Genomic DNA, 10,075 nt, shown 5'->3' with positions numbered 1-10,075 from the left:
GGTGTAGTTCGAGGACACGGCTCCGATCTGGCATTGCTGTAGCTGTGGTGTAGGCCAGCACCTGCAGCTCTGATTAGACCAGTAGTCTGGGAACCTCCATATGCTGTGGGTGTGGCCCTAAAAAGCAAAAAAAAAATTGCAGTACTTGGCAGCACTACTTGGCAACAACCTGCTGCCACGCAGGAGCAGCACTTCCTTTGTACACAAGAGTACCAGAGCCCCCAGTGGCCTTACCACATCAGCAGGCTAGTCTGCAACCTGCTCTGGCATTGAAGGGTGTGGGCTGAGAAGTCGGATAGCCTGCATGTTCTTGGCTCTGGCATTTACCAGCTGCAATACCTCAAGCAAATCACCTACCCATGCCTGATGAGTTTCTTCACCTGTAGAATCGGAATGATGCTGGCTTCACTGATTCTTGGAAGGGCTGAATGTGAGGTGTGTTTAACAGCGCATGTGTTCAGCAAATAGTAGCTGTGAGCTGCTGGGACTTGGAAGGGAGAAGGTGCAGGACAGACCACATGGGAACCATCTTGTCACCAATGAACATTTATTGAGTGTCCACATGTGCACAGCTTTGAACTTGGCGACCAGAGAACGCACTGGGGGAGGGGAGGGGAGAGGAGAGGGCAGCAAGGGATTGGTTGGGGGGAGGGTCCCCTGGATTCATAAGAAAAGTAGTCCCCGCTGGAGCCGCCAGTCGCGTCTCTCTGCAGCGGAATCATAGGCAGGGGTGGAAGTTAAAAGCCAGGCACCAGGATGGTGATGGGGTGCAGTTACTAGGGAAACATGCGGATTCTGGGAAAGCGTCCCTCTGGTTCCTGGCTCCAGCCAGGCCAGATGGCACCAGGGGCACAGGGACCTGATGCTCAGGTGTCCAAGCAGGGATTAAGGACAGGCAAAAATAAATAACCCCCCAACCCCCATTGTCACTCTGCTGCAACACGACACGAAAGCTTAGAGACCAGGACCCAAGGGCTCCTGGGTCCCCTCCAGGAAGCTCAGGTGGAAGGAGGTTTCCCAACCCCCCCACCAGGCCTGTCTGCCCCGGGTTTCCCTGGAAGGCTGGGGCAGTTCAGACCCTGGGTCACTGACGCTGATAGGAAGAACTGCGATGTCAATGGCCTGAGCCTGCTCTGCCCAAGAGGGCCAAGGGCAAGAACCAAATGGCCAATTGAAAGGACGTGGACCTGGGAGGCCAGAGGGGCACCACAGCCTAGGGGAGCCCACGCCCTGGCCGGCAGGGCACGTGGGCCGAGGCAGCCGGCTCCTGCCAGCCCTGTCCCACCTGGGGGGCCTCCCTCCCACAGGGGAGCCAGACATTGGGCACAATGCCACCTAGTGCCCCTCTCCTGGGGGGTTGCTCCAACCTCCCCTGGCCTGGAGGGGACAGCCACGCTGATTTCCAAGCCAATCCCTGTCCCTGAGCGGGCCCAGGGGGCGTGACGCAGTTCCTCACATTTGAAGGGTAGGCACCATGCCCTCACCCTTGGAAAAGCCAAAAGCTGGGGTGTTTGTGGGGGAAGTTTGGGGAGGGGGGTCCAACTTGGGGGCTTCAGGGAAGATGCCTCCTCCCTCCTTCCCTCGCCGCCCGCCCCCGGCTCTATCCCCAGTGGATGCCCCCTCAGGGCTCTGCCAGGCATTGCTCCAGGGCGGCCATGCGGTAGTGGCTGGCCGTCTCCTCACCCGCCTGCAGCCTCATGGCCTCGCGGCACAGCCGGTTGGCCCGTGCCAACTCAACCAGGACGCCCTGATAGGCGGCTACCATCTCAGGCTTGACGGAGTTGGGGCTGACGCTGCCCAGCAGCTGGAGCAGCTCCTGTGGCCAGCGGGAGCGCAGGGCGGCGGGGGCCAGCCAGGGCAGCAGGGGCACGCAGCCTGTGAAGGCCTGCATGCCCAGGAACCAGAGCTCCTGCAGGTCGGCCCAGATGCCCTCGTAGTCGGGGGACAGGACCAGCACCGCCTGGTCCGAGCCAGGCGTGGCCCGGGCCACGTGGGACTGTGACAGGAAGAGGATGGCAGCTGCGAAGAAACCTCGGGACGCTGGAGTTCCCTGAAGAGCTGGAAGGCAAGGAGGGAGGGGGCATGAACCAGAGGGGCCAGTGGCCTCGCCAGACCCTCCCTTCCCTTCCTTGGTGGCACACTCAGGAGCCAGAGCATAGACCAGCATCAGCCTGCCTGGGTTCAAACCCTACCTCTGACTTCACTGTGTGACCTTGGGTAATTCACTTTTCTGGGTCTTGTTTCTTCACTTGTAAAATGGGGCCAAGAGTGCTAATTTTAGCACGCTGTTGTGAGAATGAAATGTAATAACTCTGGGACGTTACCTCGTGGTCGGACCCTCCCATAGTCTGAGGAGCCTCTGCTGAGCCTAGTACTACAGAGGCTGGGGAGGGCAGAGCGATTTGATTCTTAGGCCAGAAAAGGGTACCAGAGGGGACCATGGACTGGGTCCCCGGTTTGGCTCACCTGCCTGCAGGGGTTTGCCCCCTGCACTGCAGATACTCTCCTGGGGGCTGTTAGCATAACCTGGTGGCATCTGTGGGTGAATCAGTGCTGCAGCTCTACTCAGGGGCTGTGGAGAGGCAGCCTGGGACCGAGGGAGTGCAGGGGCTAGAGGGCAGGTGAGCCCCTGGTCCACTGGGACCCCTTCCAGCTGCTGGGTACACCCCCCCCTCCCCCCAACCAGGAACAGAGGCAATTGAGGGTATGGGCTCATTACACTCTGTTCCCAGGCATCTGTGCAGCGCCTCCAACCTGACAGATGGGGCGCAGGGAACAGGCAGGGACAGAGGGACCCAAGCAGACACCCACGGCCAAAGTGGGAGACACAGAGGGCTGGCAGGGGCTGGAGCGGACACCCCTCCCCCTGCACGCAGCCAGAGTGAGGTGGGTGCGGGGGAAGGTATGTTCAGAGAGGCACTGAAGCCTGTCACGAGGGAGGTGAGGTGCAGAGGAAAAACCTCAATGGAGAGAAGTCATGTTTTTGACTCAAGGCCTGGGTGGGGGCGGCTCCACCTTGAAAACACAGAATTCAGATTCCTCGGGCTGCTGGGGATTCCAGGTGCCTATGCCTGTGCCTCCGAGCAGGCCTGTGCTTACACCCACCAGATCTTGCCTTAAAAGTCTTCAGAAGGAAGAGAATGTTATCATTTGGGGAAGAAGGGTGGGGAGGGCGGGGGATGCAGATGCACTTCAGAGACTTCCTCTTGACTGGAAAATTCTGTAAAACTATTTTTGGAAAACGGTGACTTATGCCCTGAGCACAGCAGGCCTATCACCCAGGTTTGCTGCCTCTGTCTGTTAGGGCTGGGACCCCAGGGCTTACCTGGAGAGGTGCTAAGGAGCCGGGCCATGAGGAGGCCCAGGGTGGCCACGTTGGCAGCCAGAAGCAGCCTCCCCTGCTGCTGCACTAGTGCGGGCAGCGACGCCATCAGAGTGTTCATTAGAGAAGTGAAGCAGGCATCTCGCCTGGGGAGAAAGAGAGAGAAAGATGGGAGGTGGCGAATTAGTAGGGCCAGACCAAGCCCCGGGAAAACTTGGGCTCCCGGCTTCCCCAGGCCAGTGTCTGGCAAGAAATTAGCCAGCAGGGTGAACAGTTAACGTTAGGCCCCATCTGTGGCACCTGGGGAGCAGAGACTGGGTTATGGCTGCAGAGGGGGGGTTCCACATACACCAGATCTTCGTGTTGGGTGGCTCTCTCTCCATTCTGAAACCCTTTCGTTCTAACACTAACAGGAATTCATGTGCACAGGGAAGCAAAGTAGGAAACTGAGATTTGGGGCAAATTTGAAGAGGCCCCCTCCTTCCTCCAACCTCCTCCCCAGCCTCACTTGATCAGCCCAGGTGCGGTGACCACGAGGTTGAGGAAGATGTGACAGCAGGTCTGTAGGCCAATCTCCACGCTGTCGGGCAGCACTGAGGTGTCATGACCAGGGGAAGTGAGCTCCCACTGCTGCAGGAAATACTTGCACAGAAGAGAGGGGGCCCCCTCCTTGATCAGGATCTCCCGGGGCCCATCTTCGACTGTCAGGTGGCACCAGCCGGGCAGGAGGAGCCTGGGGGGTGTAGAAGGGAGACAGATGTGTGAGATGAAGGCACCAGGCTTCCCTTTTGGGGGGTACCCCCATCTAAGAGAAATGGAAGTAGGGGAGGAGAGCACATTTTTGAAGGCACTGCACAAAGAGCACAAGCTTTGGGGTTGCACAGGCCTGGACTCAAACTTGGGCTCTGAGTGTGAGCAAATTACTTTTTTTTTTTTTTTGGCTCTGCGGCCACAGCAGTGATAATGCCGGGTCCTTAACCCTCTGAGCAACTCCTGGGCAAGTTACTTTAACCTCCTGGAGTCCCGGTTTCCTCATCCTGAAGACGTGAATGAGACGTCTATCCCAGATTTGCTGTGTAGACCAGATGAGATCATTTTGGGAAAGGTATAGTAAAATGCCTGGCCGTAGAGGCTCAATAAGCAGTTCTCTCTTTATAGAGCGATCTGGGTTTGGCAAGTGAGACTAGGCTCACCAGGTGTTTTGTGGGAACAAGCCCCCTGACACCCTAACAAACCGAAATAATACTCAATCTCATGCCCCTCAATCTCAGGAAGCCCGGCATAGCCCATGTTGGGGGGAGAGGAGGTGTTCCTGTGTTACTCCTTCCTTTAGAACATTCTGGCTGAACAGACCATAACTACAAACTCACCGGAGAGCATCCCCTGGCCAGGTGGGTCCTGGGGTGCTGGGGGAGATGGCCAGGGTGGCCACCTGCTGGGAGAGGTCATTGGCCTCCTCAGCCTCCTCGTAGAGGGTCTTAGCATAGCGGACGAGGAAGGGCAGCAGCTGGCAGACTTCCTTGCGCAGGGATGAGGTCTCCTCGGCCAGCCAGGCACCCAGGATCCGCACGGATGCAAACACAAAGGGCTCCTTCTGCTTCTCCTGCCCCACCTGTTGCCAAAGGATCCCTTTGAGATGAGGCGGGACTGGAGACCCTCCCCTGCCTGGCCAGCATGCCAACCAGCCTAGAAATAATCAAACTCCAAGAGAATTCTAATTCTGGCCTGCGAGCCCTTCAAAAGCAGGCCCCGTGCACCAGAGCCCAGCACACACAGGGACACACTTAGCGGGGACACACTTAGCGGGGACCCCGGCAGAGAGCAAGCCCCCAGGGCATGCCTGTTTGCGTGAACTGGACTTTAGACAACATGCTCTGGCCATAGCTGGGACTCAAGTCTCCTCTACATCTCCCCCACCTCTCAAGTGGCTCAAGGCTAGAAGGGAACTCACAGGTCCGAAGCTGAGTAAACACTCTCTCTACAGTGGCTCTGACCTAGAGGGGGAGGCCAGGCCCCCGGCCACCAAGGAAATACCCCTAATGGTGGAGGCGGTGGGAGAGAAGCCCCCTTGGGGCTAAGACAGAAAGAAGGAGACGATGGGAGCTTGGCGTGGTGTGGGGGATATACAGCTGCTGAGTCTAGGGGCTGGAGCAGGCAATGAAAGAGATCAGAGTTCTGAGCGAGCCCCTGTAGGCCGGGATCGCTAGACTCTCAGACAGGGAGGGCAGAGGGGATACTGGGGGAGGTGATCAAATGGAGTCAGGGGAACCTCTACAGAGGCCAGAAACCAGACGGCCCTGCTCCTTTTCCCTGCACACTTGCACATTGGCCTACGTATGTGTGTAAAGCAATGCTATAGATTGAGCAGAACAGACTGCTTCAATTTCGTGTGTGGACTGGGGGAAGGGCTGCGAGTGGGAGGTTACTGTGTTGTGTGTGCGCGTGTGTGTACTGTGATGTGAGTGCACATATGGCGTGTGGTATGGTGCTTGTGTGGAGGCTCAGGGAGGGCGGGAGAGGGAGGCTGGGCCGTGCACTACTCCCTGGAGTGCCGCAGGATCGGATCGGCCGTTACACCCAGGTGCGGGGCTTCACTTCCCCCTTTGCCTTGTCTTCTGGCTCCTCCCACACTGGGCACTCTTACCTGCTGCAGATAGTGGATGACAGCCCCGATGGCCTCCTTCATGACGCTCACCAGCTGCACCTTCTGTGGCTCCTTAAGCAGGGACTGCTCACAGCGGGTGCACTCCTGGATCCCCAACTCCATGAGCGCGTAGCAGGCGGTCACCACATCCTCTTTCACCTCTGTGCCTGTCTCCTCCAGTGCCAGCCGTACCTCTACGCATGCCAGATTCACCAGCAGGGCCAGGAACTTGCTCCCGGAGCTGCCCGCTGGGATCCAGTCGGAGCCGCAGGCGTGCGCCAGGCGGGCTGCCAGCTTCAGTGCGGGGTTGCGCTGCCAGGAGCTCAGCTTGCTGCCCAGGATGCGTGCCAGCCCAGCCTGCAGATCCCGGAGGCATTCAGAGGGCACGGTTGTCGGGGGCAGAAAGAGGGGCAGCAGCTGGCAAAGCTCAAACTTGCTGGCATCCTCAGCTTTCTGGAAATCTTCGCTGAGGCCCCGCAAAACAGCGAGCAGGTCGGGCTCTGCCTCCTTCCAGCATTGTGTCTCGGCAGCAGCCAGCAGCCCCACCAGGAGTGCCAGGGCCTGGTCAAAGCCATAGCCGTGCCCCAGGTATGCCTGACACAGGGCAGACACGGTGCCACCAGCAATGAGGTGTCGGGGCCCACGGGGTGTGCCTGCCACGGCCGTCAGGCACTGGTAGGTGTCATCGATCATGGAGCGGCGAGCAGCATCGTCAGGGTCCCCCCGGGCTGTGAGAAAGGTGCTAAGGATGGGGATCTTGTTCAGGACCTGGGGATGGGCAGCTAGTTCAGGGTCACTGCAGAAGCAGGCCAGCAGGGCCACACCCAGGGCCCGGAGAACGTGGTCGGGGCAGCCATCTGGCGCCTCCTTGGTGGTCAGGAGACGATTGGGGAAGGTGAAGCCGACGGCATCAAAGATCCGCCGCCGAGTTTTGGCATCGATGTCACCTGCTTTGACTGCCTTGGTCACCTAAGGGAGGTATGGGCTATCAGCAGGATGAAAGGAAGAGGTGGCAAAGACTGTCCCCTGCCCTCTGGGGGGGTGGGGACATTAGCAGGACTAGGTTATATAACAGGATGCTCAGGGGTCAGGGAGCCTTCCAGAGATCATTTCATCCAGCTCCTTCCTTCTCCCCAGAGACAGATAGGTGTGACCTCTGGGATCCCTCATCTATGATAACCCCTGTGGAAGAGAGGTCTGGTCCTCCTCAACTACTTGTTCTGCTATTTCATCACCTCGTTAGTTGAGAAGTTCTTCGTGATGTCTAAGCTAGATGCCCATAACCAGAGTTGGAAGAGGCTTAGTACTCAGTGTTAAAAATCCTCCAAGGGTTTAGGGGACCTCCCTAATTGCTCTCTCCAGAGAAGTCTCTAATCCATTCCCGCCACCTCTTAGGGGAAATGGCTCCTGTGTCTCGCCACTCTGCCTGTCAAAACATTTCCCCTTACGTTTCACCTAAACACCTCCTCTGCTGCAGTGTGAGCCCTTGACTCTCGAGCCTTCTTCCTGTTGCCATGGCAAACAAGCAGCGGCTGTACTCCCTCCTCCCTTCACCCCCCACACACCAACACCCCACCCCCCCAGCACTGCAGCTCCTGTTCTGCTGTCCCCAGCTTGAGTTCCTCCAATGGGGTCAAGCCCCGAACCAGATCCTTCACCTTCAACCTACATACTGCCATCCTGGCTATCCCCTAGGACCCTTTCCCAGTCATTCCAGTCCCACTACTCTCTCCACCCCCAGAACAATTATCCCCAGCCCTCAAGTACTCTGCACTAGTTACTACCTGCTGCTGTTACCCTATGAGTCAGCTCCCATCTGCTCTGGGATGCCCCAGAGAGCAGACCTAAGCAGCCTCCTCCAAGGCTCCCAGGGGGTGAATAAACCCCCATTCTCCCCTTTGCTCCCACACTCAGGGGAGCAAAACTGAGTTCACAGGTAGATGCCTTGGGCCTTCTTTGGTGCCACAGGATTACCAGCACCACTTTGGGGACTTGTTGACCCCATTCCTTGGGGGCCCAACCACCCAGCCCTCCCCACCTCCCAATTTTCAGTCAGTTCCTTACTAGCAGCAGGGCTGCAAACTGCTCGCTGTCATTCTTGGCCTCACGGAGGGCTCCAAGGTAGCGCTCCAGGGTGGGGTTTCGGCCCTCTGCCTGGTTCAGAGCTGGCTCGCAATCCGAGGCCATGATGCCCGCCTTGCCCAACTGTGAACACAAGAGGGACTGAGCATCCCTCTGCAGAGGAGGGGTGGGGGTGGGAGTGGAGGATGGAGGGAAGGATTAGCACAGAGGGGAGGATCAGGAGGGACGGACTCCTCAGAACTGACCTCCCTTGGGGAAGCCCCTATAAGAGGCTGGACCCACAAGTCCTTAGGGATGAAGAAGGGACCCTGGTCCAAGGTCACCTCCAGAAAGCGGGAAAGAAGGACCATGCATCCTGATGCCCAGCTGGACAGCTAACCTCACCAATCTCCTTGGGGTGGGAGGGGGCTGGCCCCACTGCTCCGCTGCCACCTGGCACCAAAGGCCAGGTTTTGTTTCCCTCCATCAGGCATACAGGGAAGGAGTGGTGAGGACAGACAAGGAGGAATGGAAACATACATGGGTGAAGTTCGATTATCCGGACTCAGGCCGACAAGAGGGAAAAGGGCATCTTAGGTTTCCTTTCCCCTCCCTTCTTCAGAAAAGGCAGGAGACAAGCTTCAGCAGAAGTGAAGAAACAGGGCGCTGACCAGGGAAGGCTAGGAGGCCCCTCTGGGGACCCCACCCCTCCAGCCAGGTCTCTCAGTCGCCCCCGCAGGCTCCTTGCCTCCTCTCCTTTCCCTCCCTCGGGCAGAAGCTGCAGCAGCAGCAGCAGCAGAAGCAACAGCAGAATTAACCCTTTGCGTTCCCTCTCCTCGCCCTCCCCGCCCGGCTACCAGCCTGTCGATGCCGGAAGGGGCTGGAGAAGCAAGAAGGGGTCCCGGGTAGCTCCCAGGACAACGGAGAATCCAAAAGCCGGATAATCGAAGCGGGGCTGCTGAGATGGGGAGATGAGAAGGGGAGGAGGATTCCTGGCGGTCACCACCTGTCCCGCAGCAGCCAGGTCACAACACGACATTGATGAAGTCACGACAGGGCGGCGATGAGATCACACTTCACGATGGCGCGGTGATGTCACGGAGAGATCACGGCAAAATCACGACATGGGACAGCCCCCAAAGATGACAGGGCAAATTTGTAAAAAAAGATATAGCTATATACTGAAAAGGGCTGTGACAAAATGGAGTCTCGACAGAGCACGGTGATGTCGCGATATGGCGCGATGGAGTCGCGATAGGGTCCCCGGGGTGTGTGGGCATCGATCAGCGCCGGCTCCGAGTGGCCCCAGCTGGGATGTAGGGGAGGGCCTGAAGGGGGCTGAGCTCACCAGGCTGCGGCCCCGAGCAGCGAAGTCTTCTCCGAGCGCGATGCTCCAGGAGCCTGGGGCCGCTGCTCACGCCGCGTTGCCCACTCCTGGCTCCAGGCTGCTGCAGCTCCACCCCCACCCCCGCACCGCTCTCGACCAATCCGCCGCGGCCTCACTCCAGGCTCTGGCCAATGGCACGGCTGGGCGCTAAGCCGTAGGGGGTGCTGCCGCTGCCGCCATCTTGCTTATGGGTATTGCCAGAGCCTGAGGCCTGGGGCTCCGCAGGGCGAGTGAAGGTGCAGACCGCCTCGGAAGAGCAGGAGGCGACAGCTTGGGGACCCCGGTTCCTTCGCTCGTGCGTAGTTCTAACCCCCCCCTCCCCCGGCACTATCCCTCCTCCACCTCTGGCTCGAGGATGGAATTGAGCTTCCGGGGGCAGGAGGGCTTGCTTAGCATGCGAAGTGTGTTTCCGGGTTGAGCCCGGGAGGTGGGAGGGGGCGGTGTTTCGGCCGCCGTAGCTGACCGGAGAGGCTGAGGCGAGAGGGAGCTATCCCGGTGGGGAGCCCGCACCCCTTTCTTCCTTTTCCTCCTCCTCTGGGTGAGAGGAGCGAAGGTTGGGGCCCTGACCCCATGGACCGGGAAGAGGCGGAGGCCGCCGAGAGCCGGGGCCCCGCTGTGTGGCCCTGAGCCCCGGTAGGTGGCCGGGGGCGGCTGGCTGCCA

At 59.0% G+C, this 10,075-nt stretch overlaps 2 protein-coding genes across 3 annotated transcripts in view; one reads left to right on the top strand and one right to left on the bottom strand.

Annotated features, from left to right (window-relative positions):
- Nucleotides 1–530: 530 nt before the first annotated feature.
- On the bottom strand, nucleotides 531–9,619 carry NCDN (neurochondrin). Its single transcript, XM_047793311.1, has 7 exons — nucleotides 9,034–9,619; nucleotides 8,031–8,171; nucleotides 5,967–6,935; nucleotides 4,693–4,934; nucleotides 3,831–4,055; nucleotides 3,326–3,468; nucleotides 531–2,058 (listed from the first exon to the last, which is right to left on the bottom strand). Exons 1-7 carry the CDS (start codon nucleotides 9,064–9,066, stop codon nucleotides 1,622–1,624), a joined length of 2,190 nt encoding a protein of 729 aa, XP_047649267.1. The 5' UTR covers nucleotides 9,067–9,619; the 3' UTR covers nucleotides 531–1,621.
- The window catches only part of KIAA0319L (KIAA0319 like), a 118,473-nt gene continuing 117,987 nt past the window's right edge, over nucleotides 9,590–10,075 (top strand). The window contains exon 1 of one of the 2 annotated variants that reach the window (XM_047793308.1): nucleotides 9,590–9,709. The gene's annotated coding sequence lies outside the window, so the exon portion shown is untranslated. Of the gene's footprint in view, nucleotides 9,710–9,768; nucleotides 10,048–10,075 lie in introns of those variants that run through there. The other variant, XM_047793307.1, reaches the window with a different exon arrangement.

The sequence above is a fragment of the Phacochoerus africanus genome, chromosome 8, assembly GCF_016906955.1.
Source record: "Phacochoerus africanus isolate WHEZ1 chromosome 8, ROS_Pafr_v1, whole genome shotgun sequence".
Taxonomy (NCBI): Eukaryota; Metazoa; Chordata; class Mammalia; order Artiodactyla; family Suidae; genus Phacochoerus; species Phacochoerus africanus.
The sequence above is the reverse complement of the archived record's forward strand: the minus strand, read 5'-3'. Positions and strand labels throughout refer to the sequence as shown.